Source organism: Pseudorca crassidens, chromosome 12, assembly GCF_039906515.1.
Source record: "Pseudorca crassidens isolate mPseCra1 chromosome 12, mPseCra1.hap1, whole genome shotgun sequence".
Classification (NCBI taxonomy): domain Eukaryota; kingdom Metazoa; phylum Chordata; class Mammalia; order Artiodactyla; family Delphinidae; genus Pseudorca; species Pseudorca crassidens.
The window spans coordinates 7,676,385-7,696,862 of NC_090307.1; the positions used below are offsets into that span (position 1 = coordinate 7,676,385).

Here is a 20,478-nt window from a genome sequence, read left to right on the forward strand (position 1 = left end):
TGTCAAAGGTTCATATGATGACATTGGATCCACTTAGATAATCAAGGATAATGTCCCAATCTCAAAATCCTTAATTGAAACACATCTGCAGGGACTTCCCCGGTGGTCCAGTGGGTAAGACTCCGTGCTCCCAAAGCAGGGGGCCCGGGTTCGATCCCTGGTTGGGGAACCAGATCCCGCATGCATGCCGCAACTAAGAAGTTGCATGCCACAACTAAGAAGTCTGCACCTGCACCTAAAGATCCTGCATGCTGCAATGAACATCCCACATGCCGCAACTAAGACCAGGTACAGCCTAAATAAATAAATAAATAAAACAAAAAAACAGAGCTTCCCCCAAAGCATAAAAAAAAGAAAGAAAGAAAAGAAAAGAAACACATCTGGAAAGTCCCTCTTACCATGTTACTTAACATATTCACGTGTTCTGGGGATAAGGACCTGAACATCTTTGGGGCATCTACCTATCACACTCACTACTCCCCATCCCAATCCCAAAGTCTTTTTAAAATTATTTTACTAGTGTATATTATTATTTCTGGATTTCTTGTTTGAGCTTTAACATTAAGATAAAGATTTAACTCTTTTATGTGCCCACACATTCACATACATACACCCTCCTCCTTTCCCCATTCTACAAATTTCCCAATGAGTTAACCAAATATTCTACCCAATTTTTGGTTAAATCATTATCCAGGTGTTTAGATTATTATAAGCATGTAAATATTTTTATAACTAAAATAGATATTATGCTATGATTTTTTCTTTCTTACATATATATCATTTCTTTCATTCACTTAAATTTCTATGTATCAATCATCTTTGAGGTTCTCATCAAAATTGGGAATCATTTCTCAGTACATTCAAACACAGCAGAAAATCTAGTAATTTTTTTTCTTTTCTTGAAAATACCTCTCCTTGGCCTTATGCCCTTTCACTTAAACTTAGATTGATTGTTCTCGAATCTATTATAGCTAATGACCTGGAGATATTCTTTTGGTATCACTTCCAGGATTCCCTTCACATTTCTCCTATGCTGATGATTAACTGTCCCTTTTACTCCCTCTTTTTTGTTGGAGCACATGCTCCAGTAGCTCTCTGAGAAAAGGTGCATGATTTTGTTTAGCTTGCATGTCTTAAAATATTTTTATTCTACCCTCATATTTGTTTAGTGTTTAGGCTCTATATAGTATACTGGGTTGTAAATCTTCCTCCCTGTCTCCAAAATGACATTGAGATTTGAGAGACAATCATGTAGAGAGTGGTCTATATGGCATCTTGTAATTATGGAATAACAGAGAAGGACAGTTTTGAAGGAGTTACCCAGAATGACACCTCCACCACAGCATGCTCTCAAGAAGATCAGTTTTAGAAAACAACAGACATAGTACTTGACAATCTGGGAAATGACTCCCTGAAATATCTATGCTTCCATATTTTAAAATAGTTTTCACGTACTTAACCTCTAGACTTTTATATACTTAACGCCATTTGAGGACTACTGTTTTAAAGAATTATCTCTTTCTGGAAATGTGGGACCCAAAATGTAGAGAGAAATAAAAAACCTAGCTTTCTTACTCTCTCCTTATTTTTTACTTTTCACCCTTTATTTACTTTTTATAGAAAAAAAAGAGCTTTAGCTATTTCTTTCTCCTGTAACACCTCCTCCTTCCACCTAATAGAACAGTAGGAAAAGTGGTTCAATGGCCTCTCTGTGATTCTGATGTTCAATAACCTAAATTTCTCTAGATTCTAGAATACTCAAATATAATCATCAATGATTACAATTTTCCTTTCTTATTTTTCATTTTAAAATTTATATTGGAAACATATATGTTCCTGTTTGCAAGATATGAAAAATTTAAGATTTATATGTACATTATAGATAGAAAAGATTCATGATATTTAAGGATTTTAAGATAAAGATGATTTTAAGGATTCAAGATAATGAAGGAAAGAAACACTTCAATAATTTTCTAATCACCCTTCTCTTTATTGTGAACAATTTTGGCATACATGCCTACTAAAGAAAATTATTATTAATTTTAGTAAAATTTTAATAAAAGTCATCATGTCCTAGATGCTGAATACTATGGCAATGTTATAACCTTAATTTCTGGGTTTTTATAATCTCTTTGTGGAGCCCAGACAGCTACACAGTGAACAGTTAAGCAGTCTATGATTAATTGCTAAAATGAGAGCTATGAACATACAATATCTGATTCAGTATGATGTAAGACCTAGACTATTAGGAAATTTGCTCCAGAACTTTATCCTGTAATTTATTTAGATGAAAAATAAAATTTACTAAGCTGTAAGTTGCTGAGAAATGCATCTGAAAAATTTATACTAAAATTCAAACAGATTAATATATATTCAATCTCTGGGTCTAAGCATATTCATTTCTACCACAAGCTCTGAATAGGAACAAACATTATGATACTAAAACTGAATTTTTAGCCTAAGGCTAACATGGAAATGGAAGCTGAAAAACGTAAGTACAGTACATTTATTTCTTTTACCCAGAGTTTTACTAAGAGTTTTGAGTTATTTGAACATTTAGCCCTCTTACACTTCAACTTCCTCTGAAAACAATAGAAATATATTCCCACCCTGTTACAGTTTTATCACCCAGTTCCTATAGAGAAATCCTTTCAACTGAAGCAGTTTAACAAAAAGGTTAAATCCAAAATGCTATCAATTAATGATGAAGGTTAGCAATTTAGTAGTTGATAAATGTTACATATTTAATGTACTTAGATGAACTCTTTCGTGCCCTTGAGCTAATAACTCATATTAATTAAATTATTAATTTAGTTAAATGCAGAATTAACATTTAATCTTCTCATCCCACGGCAAACGTATCTTCCCATCACACGGCAAATGCACATAGCCTGAAAAACCACAAATGACTAGAAATAATATAAATGTGTAGGTATTTCAATATGTAAAGAAGAAAAAAAATCAATATCTGGTTCAAATTGTTCTAAAAACTCAAGTTCAGACTTCCCTTTCTAGTTGGCATTTGCCGAATTTCTGGATTCCACCAATTGTCTTTAAGTTCTAAACAGTGAAAAACTACTTCCTCAGAAGCAGACCAAAAAAAGAAAGAAAATGAAATCACTTTTAAAGCAATCAAAACCAACCATCAACCATCATTACCGGGGAAATAAGTAGTCAGGATTTGAGTGAGACCTTGAAGGCATAAATATAAACTTCTACATACCACGCCTTAGCTGTGCTTCTCAACTGAAGGCTCTAAAAATTACATGGTTTCCAATAAGTGAATTACATTCGTATTTTTTCCATAATCAAAGGACATAGATCAAAGTTTGGTTTCTCAACCTTGTTACTTCTTGAAGAAGCATTCTCATGTGAAAATGAAACCATCGCCTGAAACCAAGAAACCAGTTCAGAAAGTGATCAAAGCCGTGAAAAAATCATTTTGAATGTTACTGAGGGACATGCAAGCACACTTTATTGAGAGCCCCGAGGTCACAGCAGAGAAAAGTATTGATGTATATTTTTGTCTTGTGCTTTGTCACATTTTTTTCATTAAAATGCTTCATTTGGAGACCTATAAGGAAAGGCAGTGCTGTACCAAAAGAAGGAAAAGAGGGTGTAGATTTGAACCTTTCATGGAATCATTTCGGCAACTGCGATTTCCTTTTACCTTTAATCTTTTCACATGGAGGAAATGTTTTAGAAATGAATCTCTACCTCTCCCCCAAAATCAATTCTCATTTTCAAAAGGGAATTTTGTTAGATACTGTACAGCATGCACAAGTCAATATAGAATGAATAAAAATGTTGTTTCTGGAAAGGCAAAAAGGCGGAGTTAGGGTTAGAAGACTCCAGGGATGGGGGTGGCAAGAGCAGAGTAAAAGCAAATTAATCCCAGGATGTTTTCCATCCAGAGTAAATTCATCTACTGACGATGAAAGGTGGAAAAAGTCCTCTTGGTTAGGGATTGGGTTTGTCTAGAACTTTTAAACAACCAAAAACACCATTATAGGTCATATAGGTCATGAGAACTATCATTACAACCAAACATCTAACTAAATGGGAAAGAAATTAATTTCTGCCAGTTAGGCAATACTAAATTCTTAACCTTGTTATAATAAAAGCTGTCCCTTTAAATAGTTCAGTAAGACAAAGACTTTTCTTTATTTCCATAGATGGGTCAAAAGGTGCACGCAATACCTGATGTTCTATGGAATAAATGCTCTGGGCACAGCAGAGTCTTCATACCACGGCACACTATTTTTTAGGAAAAAAAAGAAAATGAGAAATGTAGAGAATGTAGGAAATTTCATGCCCAGGGAATCTTGTATCTACTCTGCAATTCATATATCTGAAAATTATTAACTATCAATGGGTTTCCCTGGTGGCACACTGGTTAAAAATCCACCTGCCAATTCAGGGGACACGGGTTCGAGCCCTGGTCCTGGAAGACCCCACATGCCACAGAGCAACTAAGCCTGTGTGCCACAACTACTGAGACTGTGCTCTAAAGCCCACGAGCCACAACTACTGAAGCCCATGTGTCACAACTACTGAAGCCCACACACCTAGAGCCGATGCTCTGCAACAAGAGAAGCCACCACAATGAGAAGCCCGTGTACCACAACGAACAGTAGCCCCTGCTTGCTGCAACTAGAGAAAGCCTGCGCACAGCAACGAAGACCCAATGCGGCAAAAAATAAATAAATAAATAAATTTATTTTTTAAAAAATTATTAACTATCGAAAGATTAAAGTTATTTTTAATAAGATACTTTAGAATTTTTAGGCTTCCCTGGTGGTTGGGAATCCGCCTGCCGATGCAGGGGACATGGGTTCGTGCCCCGGTCCAGGAAGATCCCACATGCCGCGGAGCGGCTGGGCCCGTGAGCCATGGCCGCTGAGCCTGTGCCTCCGGAGCCTGTTGCTCCGCAATGGGAGAGGCCGCAGCAGTGAGAGGCCCACGTACCGCAAAAAAAAAAAAAAAAAAAAAAAAAAAAGATACCTTGGAATTTTTAAAGTGTTTTAGTTTAGGCAATATTTATTAAAGTTAAAATGTAGTAAAACCAGTAGTAAAATTCTGATAACCTCCTCTCTGTTCTCATCTTAATGAGATGACTTTATTCTGAGAGGGTTTTCACATTTTCTTTGATCTCTGTCAAAACTCAGTGTAGCTGGAAGCAACCTAAGTGTCCATCAACAGATGAATGGATAAAGAAGATGTGGCATGTAAATACAATGGAATATTTCTCAGCCATAAAAAGAAACAAGATTGAGTTAAAAGAAACGAAACTGAGTTATCTGCAGTGTGGTGGATGGACCTAGAGTCTGTCATACAGAGTGAAGTAAGTCAGAAAGAGAAAAACACATACCATATGCCAACACATATATATGGAATCTAAAAAAGAAAAAAAAAGGTTCTGATGAACCTAGGGGCATGACAGGAATAAAGACACAGATGTAGAAAGTGGACTTGAGGACATGGGGAGGGGGAAGGGTAAGCTGGGACGAAGTGAGAGAGTGGCATGGACATATATACACTACGAAATGTAAAATAGATAGCTAGTGGGAAGCAGCCGCATAGCACAGGGAGATCAGCTCGGTGCTTTGTGACCACCTAGACAGGTGGGATAGGGAGGGTGGGAGGGAGACGCAAGAGGGAAGGGATATGGGGATATATGTATACATATAGCTGATTCACTTTGTTATACAGCAGAAACTAACACATTGTAAAGCAATTATACTCCAATAAAGATGTTTAAGAAAAAAAAAAAAAAAAACCTCAGTGTAGGGACTTCCCTGGTGGTCCCCTGGTTAAGACTCCACACACCCAATGCAGGGGGCCTGGGTTCAATCCCTGGTCAGGGAACTAGATCCCACATGCTGCTGCAAAGATTCCACATACCATAACTAAGACCCGGTGCAGCCAAATAAATAAATGATGGGCTTAACAATAACCTGGAGATTGCAGGTGTAAGGATGAACTAATTTAAAGCTCCAGCAAGAGAAATTATACAATCTGAAGCACTGAGAGAAAAATGGTTGAGCAAATAAAGAGCCTCAATGATATTTCGGAAAATATCAAGCAGTCTAACACACATGAAATTGGAATCCTACAGGGAGAGGACAGCAAGAAAGGGACAGAAAGTATTTAAATAAATAATTTAACTAAAATTTCCTAAAGTTGGTGAAAGACATGACTCACAGATCCAAGAAGCACAATACATCCCGAGCAGGATAAATACAAAGAGAAACACACAACTCAGTACCTCGTAATCAGACTACTGAAAAATAAAAATACAGAGAAAAATCAAAAAGATAAAATAAAAAATTATTAATAAAGAGAAAGAGAAAAATCTTAAAAGCTGCTGGGGGTCAGAGGATTACACAAAATTGACAGGGGAACAATAATACAAATGATGGCTAATTTCTCATCAGCAACATGGGGGCCCTGAAGACAATGGAATGGTGTTTTTAAGGTGCGTAAGGAGAAAAATACAGTCAGCCCAGAATTCTACATCTAGTGGAAATATCTTTCAAAAAAGGGGTAAAATAAAGATATTTCAGTTAAACAAAAAATGAGAGAATTCATTGCTCTCAGACTTGCACTATGAGAAACACTAAAATTCATTTTAAATAGAATTTAGCTACTTTCACCTAATTCTCTAAACTTTTCAGGCTAATCATATGTGCTGATAGAGTTTAGGACAACGATTCCAAGTCTATAATGAAAAGAGTATTTGTTTTAATGGTACTGAGCTGTGTATAATATAAATCACTATTTCCCAGAAGTATGGAGGGGAATTTCGCTTAGATTGATCATAATTATCATATGAACACGGGTGGTTAATTTTTCTACTCATTTAGGTATGGGCAGAGAAGCTGAACATAGGGTGGAAGTATAGTTAGAACTTCTTTTGGAAGGAAGTTGTTGCTCAGGGTGTGGAAGTGAGTTGGCCAAGCATGGGTATAGGAAATGAAAGAGAAAGGGTGGAGTCTTTCTTCTGCTATAAAGCAAAAAACCATGGCTCCTAGTATAACAGGGCACAATGAATGTCTCAGGCAATCTGATCAAATTCATTAGCAAAAAAAAAAGCAGAATTAACACTTTTCCTCATGCACCAAACATGTGGAGAAGTCCTCCAAAGAGTTCAATTTCACTGAATCTTGTTCCTGTATTAGTATATTAGGTAGTTTTAAGAAACTTGACGAGGCCATACAAGGGAAAGCAGTGATCTCCTTCCTCGGCAATAGCATATGAAGCCCCCCAGATACTCCACCAGTTAGGCCTCCGTAAGTTGTTTAAACTACAGAGTAGTCCCCTAGAGGAGAAGACAGTAGGTCACTCACTTGCTTCTGCTACAGTTCTTTCCCCTGACAATCACAGATAGAAACGCTCTAAATAATAGAAAACCCTGAAGAAAGGAAGTATATCACAAGGGATGAGCACATAGATTTCGGAGCCTGACCGTATGAGTTTAAAACTGGGTTCTTTGTGGCTTTGGGGAAGTTTACCTCTGCCTCAGTTCCCTTTTTTATGACCCTCAAGTGCCTGCCTTGCATAGGGCTCTTATGAGGATATGAAATATATGTTAGGTTATTAGCAGTATGTGTGTTTTCACAATGTGTTTTCTATTATAATTAAAAAATGGTGTAAAATCCAGCTCTCTGCTCTCATCTGTCGATCCTACTAAGTGGACTCCCGGAGAACCCCCGGCTTTTGCAGGGAGACGGATCCTTCTGCATTTAAAGATACACACCTATTGGTTTTCCAGGCAAGTGTCACACCGAAGTCACTGTTAGGCTGGTAATACTTAGGACCAAATGGCGCTCACAAGTTGCCAGCCACAAGAGAACAGTGTGTCAAGGACTACAGTGAGCAGTGGGCTGTGACAAAGGCATTAGGTGAGCAGGCGGCTTCAGAGTGACAGTTCTCAATGGAGAGGACCAGAGACACTACCTCTTAAAGCTGTTGGGCTGGAACGGCGCCAGAGGCCAGATTATTTACACAAAGGAAGGGAGGTTCTCTTTAACGGGATTCTAGGGTGGAATTCCATGTATTTAAGAGAACATTATACAACTTCACTTGTGACCTAGGCTGGTGTTATCAAAAGCTAGTGTCTATTAGACTTACAGAACAAAGTGAGAGACCAGAAAAAGCTAGCTTCCTAAAACAATCTGTGCTTCCTAAAACTTCCTTGGTGTGGGGTAATCCATGGCTCATGATCAAAAAGAGTCTTCTTTTCAACTTAAGATGGACCCTTTATTTGAAAGCAAGTTACCAAGGACAGAATTTGATGGCCCAAAATGACCTCTAGGCAAAGGCAGCTGGCCCTGTTCATAAACCTTATCAAAATAATTCCAGCTCTGGTCAGCTTCTCCTTGGCTTTTACAATCTGAAGGAGCCTCTCCCAGGAGGACCCTCCTCCAACCCTTCTGGAAGAGGTGGTGAGGCTGCCTGGTATTAAGTAGGGAAAATGCAATTTAAAACAAAACTCCAGGAGTCTGGCTACAAAATTCAGCTGTGCTCAGAAATGGATGCTTAACGCAGACACCCACTCCTACTGGGTTCTTTGTCAGTGTCAGGCCCTGGTGTTAACAGGAGGCCCTGGACTCTGGGAAGGAGGCTGGGGGAAGGCGGACGGGGATGGTGGGAACAAAGAAGCTGAGGCAGAAATATCCGTTCGCAAGACAAGTCATGCAAAAAGAGCAGGAAGAACAAACACTAGTCAATTTTTTTAAAAAAGATGTTTCAGAAGGTTGGGAAGTCCTTAAAACTGGAGACTGGAATACGGATAAACTAAAAGAATTAAAGGAAATGTTTTAAAAAATAATGAAGTTTAAATGAAGCTAAAGAGTTGAAAGAAAAAAAGAAAACTAGATTGGAGGTTAAAATAGCAGACAATAAGGACTAAATTGAAGTGAAATAAAGGTTAAAATATTTTTGACTCAGAAAGTTGAAGGTCTAGTAAAAGAATAAGTAAAATCTGTGAGGTTAAAAAAAAAATTTAAAGCTGAGGTGGCAGGCAGTACGAGAAATTGACTATGGTCAGCATGATAATCAATTAGGACGCTCTGAGGTGGACCCAATGTTCTCAGCAAGTCATCTCATACTGGACAGCAAGTTTTGCTCTCTTGTTGAATGAGTAAGAATCTGTTTATTTGGCTAGGGTGTAAGTTTGTTAAGTCTATACTTCTACATAGTTCTTGAGGCCTGACCATTCTCTTTCCTTAATTTCATATTTCATTAGCACCACCATCAGCAAAGTCTGACATTAGAATCAATGCTGTCAATTGATACCAGTTCTGGAAAACGTGGTTAGAACGTGACGTTATTTGGAGTCTACGAAAGACAAAATTTGTGGTATATTCTGAACAAGGTCATTTAAAAATTTATCTTTGTATCAGCTATGATAAAAGACTTGTTAAAAAGTAATAGAACAACAAAACGCGAAAGAACATTTAACCCAATATGGTGTTTAAGAACTTTAAAAGCATATAATGAAATTCAGGGGCTATGAGAAACCATTCCTGCCTATGAAGGGATTTCTAAATGACTTCTACACAAAGCACTATTTTGATAACCTGGTTCTATATCTATGAAAATACCATTAAGTAATAAGGGATATATTTTTTCAAATGTCACAATCCAAACATTTTACCATTAGGCCTAACATTCTTTTAATGAGGTTTTATTACTGTGTCAATTTTAATTAGTCTTTGCTTTGCAAATGTTCTGCCAACTCACTCCAGCTTTTGTATTGAAGGCTCTAGGATATCAGCAACATTGGCTAATTCCTAATTTGTTGGATGTCTCCTATGCCACCATTTCACTTTTGCTGTTTTACTAAAATTTGTTGGTACCTACCCTCCAGTAACTGCCCAGTTTATGGGACATCCAGAAATTATCTAGTTACCCCTATACTAATTAAAATCCAACTCTGCATCTGGTTATTAAATAGACTGCAAGGCAGACCTTGTGAACGAAATTTTTATTTACACACTGTATCTAGAAGCAGATACATAAATTCTTTATACGATTAATTTCCAAAAATGTGCAAGAAATTAATTTGTTTACAAACCAAAACACGTATTAAAATCAATGGACTTTGGATAATTCATTCTGTGGTGTTCTCAGTACAAATGGTACACACCTGATTCGAAACATACAGAAAAGTGTAAACTACAGCAATCTGGACTGCAAGTATTAATTCCATGGCACTCCAACGACTATAAAATTTCTTGAACCCAACATGTATACTTATTACAAAATTCTATAAGAATTTTTCATCATCTCTGGATGTAGAGTTTGGATCGCTTTTCAGAAACGGCAGCTACACATTCGCCATGTTTTAACTGATTAATAAAAAAGGATGTTTATAAAAAATCTTTACAGGATTAAAAAAGTATTAAAAGAAACCGAATTTGTGATTACTAGCGTACCAATACTTTATTCTAGAATTTTAAAGTTATTTACGGAACTGGCGACTGTTCCTTATTAGAGTTTTCAACAAAACTGTCTATTGCTGGTAGCATGATTTCATTTTCAAATTACGACTTCGCATTCGATGAAAAGCCATGAACATTTAAAATACGTTACTTTGAATCATTCATAAAGCAAGTATCTCTCATATACAATGTGAAATGTACAATGATCAAAATTGGCATTTCTGAAAGCATTGTTAAGAAAGATATTCAGACTGGTAGCACTAGTAGAGACACTGCATATAACCTACCTAAGATTTCAGTAACTTTTATCCTGTTTCAGTAATACTGGCTCAGAAATTATCATGTGTATATACTTGGGTTTTATTTCCTATATGCCAGTGATATAGCCTTTTGGCACATGATTTTCTTTAACAGCAAGATGGTTGCCCTGTGTAGCTGGTTTCCTTAAAAACTATTTTTAGTTCTATGATCGTTTCCTGTGATATTTTTTGACCTTCCAAAATTTTCACATTATTGCACCAAACAGAACAGTTTTCCTTAGAAAGAGAAAGAGACTTTTTCAAGTACTTTCTATGCTTTCTTATTATTTGTAAAATTGCATAATAGTGTCCTAGTAACACTGGAAATAGCTTCTGGCCTCCATCATGTTTCTGTGACGAGATATTTGATAAAAAGCAACTCTGATTCATTTATTATGGCAGAAAGATACAGCTTTCTTGTCTTCTTTTTCTTGCCTTGAGCTCAGATTTTCAGAAACACATATTTAAGAAATGACTTACAGGTAGTGCCCATGTCATCTACGCTACCATTCAACAGAATCCAGAAATTCACCCAAATGCTACCTAGACAAAACTACAGGATGATTTCTCTTTTTCCCCTTTCCAATTTTAACCAAACTGTTTTACTACCCTACAAAGCCAGTCTTTCACATTATGTTGTACTGCCTATATGCCAAATGGTTCTCTTTAAACAAAAGCAGAAAATATTGCAACACTCCTTTCTCTGTAAATAACTTCTTGGCAAATATTTTTATTTTTACTGATACACTATCAGACCCTAGCAATTTGAAATTGGATTAGAATAGGGCATTTTACTTAAAAGTATTTTATATTATGAACATAAAAAAGCACATTAAAGATTGGCTTTCTGAATTAGAACAGTATCAAGACTTGCCCTCCATAAAAACACAAAATACAATTTTAAAACCATTTATATGGAAATCAGAATGATCTTAACTTGAAACCAAATGGCTAGATCTTAAACACATGGTATCATGAGGAAGGCGTGGGGAACAGGCTACGCCCACATTAAGATGGGGTTCAGGGCAGTCCAAAGACCTCTGTGCACCATGATCTCACAAAGAGTACATGTAAATGCTTCTAGAAACATGGAGAAGCCATCTCAACATTTATTATTAATACACAGTGACTCTGTGACAATACCTGCCATCTAATATAGATGCACAGGGACTTTTAACTCACCCTAGATATATTTTAAATTGTTTAAAAATAAATAGTTTTGCAAAAAAATAGTTTAAATGTCTTGCATTAATTTGATAAGTTTACAACTCTGTAATAGTTCTTAATCCAAATAGCTTACAATGAACACTTAAATTATATTATTACAGTATACTCCATATTCCATCTTATTAGGTGAAAACATATCAGAAAATGAAAGAGGAGTCTTTGTCACAAGGTACAATCAAACATTCCACCAAAATTAAGTACCTTTTCCCCTTTAAGTCAAAATATCATAACAGATACTATGGCATTGTGCCTTTTCTTGGTAATTCTCAGTTGACTCTAAAAAACAAAGAGAAAAAAATGGGGATACTGCTTATGTCTGAATGACAACGCTATTACATTTGATCTGAGACCTTTACTCTTGTTTTTAAATGGGGGTAAGAGATAGGAAAACCGAGGGACAAAGGAAGAAATATCTTAAATTACATGCTTCGTCTGAGAGGGAAACATTTCCTTTAAAGTTATGTAGCTAGAAACATCTTCTGGATGGAGCAATTCCGAAACACTAAAGAATCATGCAGTAAATAAACACTGCATTTCAAAATAAAAAGTATTGGAGGTAACATACTCCACCCCCGCCCAAAGGACTGACTCAGAAGAGATGAAAAAACTAATGATGTCAATTTACTAAGGACTTAAAAAGAAACAAATAGAAAACCTATTTTTAAAGGTCAGTATATACGGTAGGCAAACACTTCCATACACCTGATTGGGTTTTAGTATTTTTCTTACATGGTGCTCCACAATCTCCACAGTTCGTCAACTCAAGTCACTGGGTTTTTTTGGTTTTTTGTTTTGTTTTTTTGGTGGGGGGGAAGGAAGGGTCAAATCTAGCACATCTCAATAGTGACTGCATAAAAGAAAAATATAAACCCAACTTTAAAACAATGTTTTCTTTCTATTCAAATCAATTTAAAACTTTATATAAACTTTATGTTGCAAGAGGATCTAGTCCATTTATGAAAATCATTTCTACATCAAGTTCACCCAAGAAAATGTTGACTAAGCTAAAGAAATCACAGATAAAACATTTTACCAAAGGAAAGTATAGATAACAATAAAACTGCTTAACACCGGAAACTATGATCATCTAGTATTTCTTTAATAGTTCTAGTTCCATTAGGTCTTTATATGTTACGCCAATTTGTACCAGAGTTTAATGACAGAAAAGGCAACAATTTCTAAATTGGTGGTATACATTTCTTTACAATTCTGTAAGGCCATTTATTAAAACAGACAAACCACAAGATGAAAATGAAGGCAACAGAAAAGTCCAACTTCTCACAACCAACATAACAGCACAACCTTAAAAATAATTTAGAACTGAATGTTGTAAAAGATATGTAGCAGATCTCTGTTCCATTACCCAAGATTATGTCAGTTCATAATTCTAAATAAATCCTTCTGAAGTATGAAATTAAAAATCATTTTCAGTGTAGGTGTGACCTCTGTGACTTATCACACGGCTATGTTTACTCAACACTATCTTTGAAAACGGGCCATTGAAAGAGACATAACAATGTTCATTCTATAAGTTTCATTTAACTTTACTTAGGATTGAATACACATGAAATGTGCTTTTAATGCATAAAAATCACAGTGGATAGCAGCAAAGGACTGGGGGCGGGGTGGGTAAGGAGAATCTGATTAATTCACATTGTGATTATTCTGCACACTGATGGAAGATAGTTCACTCTTCTAAAACCTCAAGACTTCCCTTTTTAAAGAACCAAAGTAAACCCAAGACACCTTGCCGACACTTGCCCACCCCTAAACTAACTGGTTACTCTTTTACACATAAAACTGAAACAGTATGGCAGCAAAAGATTTTGATAGCAATGGAAAGTCTGTAAACTGTATTCCAATCTCTTTTCCTTCCTCCCCAAGTGCAAGACGCAGGGTTCTCAGAGCCTCTCAGTAGTGCTTCTCCTGTAAATAATCCTTCATTTTGTTTGGCAGAGGCAGCTTCTGAATCAGGTCTATTCTGGTGTACTGACGGATGACGAACCGGCACAGGTACTGCAGGGAGCGCACCTGCATGAAGCGCGACACGGGGTTGGTCAGCCTGACGGGGTAGGTGGCCGAGCCCGGCAGGCGAGACCGGGAGTAACAGAAGGCCCCGTTCTCGGAGTCCCTGACTGAGTGCTCGATCAGGTCCACGATAGACGTGTGTCCTTCCACGTCCGGCTGTTCATAAAAGCTAAACCTACCATTTGAATGTTCGATTCTAGTGTGAAGGGTCTTGCCATGCGAGCGGAAGCTCAAGCTTAAAAGGTAGCGGTCGTCAGAACTGTCCCGAACGAGGAAAGAGCCATCCGGCACGTTGGCCAGCTTCCCTTCTGCCTCCCAGCGAGTGATGGGGCCCCAGTACCATCCCTGTTTCGCAAGTTTCTTCAGCTCCTCCGTAAGGCTTGTCACGACCATGGGACCACTACTCTGCACTGAGTCATAAACTCTGGCAACCCCGGGGGCAGAGTTAGGATCGAAATTCAAGTGACAGCGCATACTTTCGGCCACGTGGGCGTCGGAGCCGGCGAGCCCGCCGAAGTTCCTTTGGATCTGATTCGTCTGCAGGGGAGGTAGCAACGGTGAGAGTGGCGGGGCGTCGTCGGGACTCGCCCTCGGGCTCTGCAGCACGACTCCCGTGGTGCCGATCAGCAAGCCGTTCACCGACTGGTCCACGAAGATCTCTGGGGCCACCACGAGGTCCGGGTCTACCTGATTCTCGTCTTCGGGGAAGGAGTCCCCTCCCACTGGAGGAGGGACCGCGGAGACTTCCATGGGGGAGGAGCCGTCCAGACAATAGCCGCGCGGTCCTTCCAGAGGGTACATCCCCTCCTCCAAAGGCACAGTGTACTGAATGTAGTCCTGAGGCACGAGTCCGATAACGACAGGCACATGTTCTTCCAGGTGGAGATGCAGGTCCCCATCCTGAGACTCAGAACTCTTGAGCGAGTTCGTCTGTTCTTGGCACGCGGTGTCGGCCTGGAGGTCGTGGAAGTCCTTGCGCACGCCATTCAGGGCCGGGCCCGGGCCAGGCGAGTGGACCAGGGCCTTGACCCTCACCTCCATCTTGATGCATGTCTCCTCCGACGCGGTGGGGCGCAGGGGCCACGGCGTGGGGCTGTAGTGGTGGCTGCGCAGCGAGGTGGACCTCATGGGCCTCTGCGCCCTCACGTCCTTGAAGACGATGGGGGCCGAGGAGGAGGAGAAGGTGTCCTCGTCCGCGGAGCCCCCGGAGGGCGCACCGCCCTTGCCCTTCGGCTTCTGTTTCGCAGACAGCCGTCTTTTCAACGTACCCATTAGGCTTTCACTTTTTGATCTGCTCTTTCCGCCTTTTTCATCTTCACTGTTGAGATCACAGCTGGCTATATCTTTCCCATAGCAGCTACCAAATAAGGAATCCTCTTTTCCAAAGTCACTGGCTAGTGATGGTTGTTGTACAACCATAAAATCCGCTTCTTCTTTACTTTTATTCAAGTTGAAAGATTTCCGGAAGGTTTTAAGACTAATCTTCTTCATTCTGACTAGTTACCTAATCCAAGTGAATCAATTTCTCTCTGGAATATTATCCTCGAACATCTGGAGAGGCTGCACGCAATGCTGCATCTATGTATTTTTCCCGCTTCATTTACCCTTTGGAGCCATTTTCTAAAAAAATGCAAAAAATAAAAAATGTTAGAAGGCCACATTAAAAAATATCTCCACAAAAAGTTTTATTTTAGTCACTTTCAATCCTTTAGCTTCTGAACAAGGATGCCTGAGTATGTTTATAAGAAGGTAAGCTCCACTAAGACATAGTTTTTCCATTTCACATAGCACAATGCATCACTGCCTACTACCTGATCAGCACTGGACAAATATTTGATAATGCTTAAAGAGCAACTCCGACTCTACCTCTTTCCTTTCTGCACCTTACTTTGATTTTACCCTAATTACAGTTCGTGTTCCTTACTTCCTAACACAGCTCTAGCAGAGCCACTCATCCTCTTCACACTGATCCACACCGTCCCCGGCCTCTCCAGCTACCAAGCTACCAGCCTGTGTCCTGCAAACGGCCAGCACTCAACAGAGAAGGCCCCACATCCGTAATAAGCCTCATCGATTCTACAACAAGCTATACGTATTTTTAAATATTCAAACATCTGTAAAAATGAACTAAAGCAGTCCCATCATCTGTGATGAGTTATCTAGGAAAAGCCTGGAAATGTCCTTCTAGAGCCATGAGTTAGTTCAGCGAGAACAGGGCCCATCCACCTTCGCGTTGCCAGTACCCTGCACAGCCAAGAGCGCCCCGAGAGGGGTACTTGCAGCTTTAACACTTTCACCTGCAGGGAACACTCCTAACAACTAGATAAGTACAATTCATCATAGTAGTAGAAACTGCATTTATTTGTCTTAACAGGTAGAAATTGGTGACCTGAAGACTAATAAAAGCCTCCCTGTGTTAAGTGATAATTTTCTGGCTCACTAGCAATGAACCCAATTTTGTCCACCAAAAAACTGGGCATCGGTTCACACGGATATTAAGAAAACGTAACTACCAATATCCATAAAACCAAAGGCTGTGAAAACCAGACAAAACAAACATGTTTTGCCGCAACAACAGGGACGTTGCAAAGGAAGTAACGTTTACAATAATAACCGAACATCAGCAAATTCTCGATAAACGAGATCAATGGATCGGTATCCAAAATGGCTTGTATCTGGTCTGTCTGGAGCGTCACCCCCACCGCCTCCCAAACCCAAGCATGTAACTCTATTTAAAGCTCGACGTAGACGGTCAGGTCAAGACTTTCTAGGAATGGTATAAAATGTTAATTCAGATTTCTAATTATTAGAGAAGTGCAAATCAAAACTACATTGAGGTACCACCTCACATCTGTCACAACGGCCAACACTAAAAAGTCTACAAATAAAAATGCTGGAGAGGGTGTGGAGAAAAGGGAAACCCTCCTACACTGTTGGTGGGAATGCAAGTTGGTGCAGCCACTGTGGAGAACAGTATGGAGGGTCCTCAAGAAACTAAAAATAGAACTGCCATACGACCCAGCAATCCCACTCCTGGGCACATATCCAGACAAAACTCTAATTCAAAAAGACACATGCACCCCTATGTTCATAGCAGCACTATTCACAATAGCCAAGACATGGAAGCAACCTAAGTGTCCATCAACAGATGAATGGATAAAGAAGATGTGGCACACAGATACGATGGAATAGTACTCAGGCATAAAAAAGCACAAAATAATGTCATTTACAGCAACATGGATGCAACTTGAGATTATCATACTAAGTAAAGTAAGTCATAAAGAGAAAGACAAATACCATATGATATCACTTATATGTGGAATATAAAATATGACACAAATGAACCTATCTAAGAAACAGAAACAGACTCATGAACACAGAGAACAGACTTGTGGTTGCCAAGGAGGAGAGAATTGCGGGAGGGATGGAGTGGAAGGCTGGGATTAGCAGATGCAAACCATTATATATAGAATGGATAAACAACAAGATCCTGCTATATAGCATAGGGAACAATATTTAATATCCTATGGTAAACCATAATGGAAAAAAAATATTAAAGAATGTATATATGTATAACTGAATCACTTTGCTGTGCAGCAGAAATTAAAGCATTGTAAATCAGCTGTACTTCAATAAAAAAAGAGAAGAAAAGTTCAGTTTCAATCTTAATTATGAAGCCTTTTGTTTTTCTACTGCTGTGCCTCGTTTATGCTATTTTCCTCCTCCTGATAAATGTTCTCTTCTTCTTTCCTAATCCACCTTTCAGGGAATTCCTTAAAAAATATACTTCCTCCTTAAATATTCTCTGATCACCCAGCCAGAAAGGAGTTCCCTCCCTTTTCTGGACTCCAAATACTCAACCTGTACCTCTTTAACAGTATGTCACACAGTGACTTAGAACTGCTTGTATTCTATTCATGTCTTATCTCTCCAACCAGATTGTAGTACTAAAAAATAGAGACCATGTCTTATTCGTTTTTTATATTCCTAACCAGGAACTATCATTAGATACTTAATATACACTGCTTAAACTCTTTGATACCAAATAAATATTCCTTAGCTGTCAAGTAAATGGATAGAAAAATCCACACTGTGCAAAACTGGCTAAATCTCCTCTTATCAAAATAAAGCACTCCATATGGCTGATTCGCTTTGTTGTGCAACAGAAACTAACACAGTATTGTGAAGCAATTATACTCCAATAAAGATCTAATAAAAAAATAAAGCACTCTATCTCCTATAAGAATCAAAAGTCATTATTACAAATGATCAAGGATTGGCAATTCCACGTAAAAAAAGACAGACAGAAAAACACGTGTCTATCTGTTAGCAAGCTCTACCATACGGGTAATGGGTGTCTACTCCCATACTTCACATGGTATGTGTTCAGACATGTGAAAACTACTGAAGAAATTCCACCAAATAAATACTAGTAAAGAGAAGGAAGTAAATATACTAAATTACATCCCACCCCCCAATACTTAGTACCATGTAGTTGTATAAGTACATCTAAAAATAAAAAGTATCTTTGATCTCACAAGTTGAGGCTGGGTGAAAAGTAGCATAACAATGGCATTACCTATATAAGTACTACGCTGTCATCAGGTCCAAAAGAAAGATAAGGTTTGTCCTCAGTCTCAGAATATTACAGTAGGGGCTACAGACTGTCCTTTCTGCTTGTAAGCTGCTTTTCCTAAAGTCCTCTACTGCCCTTTCCCCCTCCCATTTGTAAGATACTCTACTGGATCCAAGAGGAGTTAAGATGTGTGATTCAAAACTAAGAGATGAAATCTGTGAGCTCCAAGATGGGTGAAAGAAAACGACAGGTACACCAATATGTATAAAATAGATAACTAATAAGAACCTGCTGTATAAAAAATAAAATAAAATTCAAAAAAAGAAAAAAAACGATAGGAAGAAACTGGACAGACACAATCTGATAGGGTATCTTTAAGCAGTCAACTACGAACATGACCAACGATTAAAAGCCCTAAGTCAGACCAGACTGTAAATAAAGACACAGGGGAGGGCATAGTGATTCCTGATTCTGCTTCCTAGCTGCACCCTAACCTGCTGCATGCTAGCGTGTGGGTAAAATTCACGAGTGGGTCTTAGTGGTTCTGCCAATCTGCTGAACTCACAGACCAAATACTCTATGTTCCTTTCTCTACCTGTCACTTTCCTCACACCCTCAAAGGAGTTCTGACCTACAAAAAAGGTCTTCTGTCTTCAGAGAAAACTCTGTACATGGGAAGAATGCACCTCAGTGGTAACAGAGCCAGTGGCCCTAAGGTCCCGGTACTCACCATTTCCTGGGAGAGGCTGCCTGGGCCGTGCAGACACAAACCAAGTAAAGTAAAGAGGACAATCGTTGGTAACTGTGACAGATACCATGAAGGAAAGGGAGGCTATCAGAGAACACCAGGGTTCCTACTTTAGGCTCCATAAACACATAAGACACGTATCCAAGGCCTCTCTGACAGCCAAATATTTAGGCTAAGGCTGGAATGATGAGAAGGAGCCAGTCGTGCAAAGGAAGGCTGAGTGAACAACTTTCTAGATTGAGGGAAGAGCATGTGCAAAGGCCCTGAGGTGGGAAACTGCAGATGCAAAACTGAGAAGCCCAGTGTGCCCGAACTCCAAGGCGTGAAGGATGAGTGGGCACAAGACAGGCACGGCAAGGTACCTGGGTCTGGTTCGAAGTGCAATGAGAAGAACTACAAGGTTTCAAATATGAACATGGTCTAGTTTATATATGCACTTCCCAGTTTTGAGACCACACATCATCCTCTCCAACACAGACACAAACCCATCAGGAGTGTACCTTTGTTGACAAAACCAACCAAAAAAGCCCACAAAGAACCCAGGGGTCTCAAACTGCCTCATCTGAAAAACAGACGAACAGTTTCTGAATAACAGTAAGATGCTAACCACGCGGAGCTGTTTGGAGATCTCGGGGAGGCTATCCCAGTCCTCCTCACAGGCCGCATGCCTCTAAAATTCTTCTAACAATGGATGGGTGGGGAGAGTTCAAGTTCAACATAAAGCACTGGAGAGACTCAAACATGAGTCAACTGCATATAAAGGTTTTATTCATAGCTAGTTTCCATTTGCAAGCAATTCTTCATAATGCCCCAATTTTGTGATATAATTTTAGTGAATTACATTCAATTTCAATTCTGGTAGGAAATAGTTGTCATTTCAAACCCTTCAGGGTCCACCATTTATGGATAGGCCAGTCATTAGAAATGTGTGTGTGTGTGTGTGTGTGTGTGTGTGTGTGTGTGTAGGTGTGTAGACACAGTTAATGCAGCTAGGAACACATACAGACTCATCCCGAGGTTGCACGGAGAACATCTGCAGCACGTGCCCAAGCTTTAGGGATTCACAACTAAGTAAGTTCTGAAAAGTAGGTTCAGAGGACGAAGAAAGATTCAGAACATGAAGTGGAAAGGAGGCCTGAATAAGAAAGAACA

General features: G+C 39.0%; 1 protein-coding gene across 5 annotated transcripts in view; it reads right to left on the reverse strand.

Annotated features, from left to right (window-relative positions):
- Window positions 1-9,974: 9,974 nt before the first annotated feature.
- SOCS6 (suppressor of cytokine signaling 6) overlaps window positions 9,975-20,478 on the reverse strand; it is a 34,195-nt gene continuing 23,691 nt past the window's right edge. For all 5 annotated transcript variants that reach the window (XM_067698855.1, XM_067698852.1, XM_067698856.1 and 2 more), the window contains one exon: window positions 9,975-15,622. In XM_067698855.1, coding sequence (XP_067554956.1) covers window positions 13,886-15,493 — 1,608 coding nt within the window. In that variant the 5' untranslated portion in view covers window positions 15,494-15,622 and the 3' untranslated portion in view covers window positions 9,975-13,885. The remainder of the gene's footprint in view (window positions 15,623-20,478) is intronic.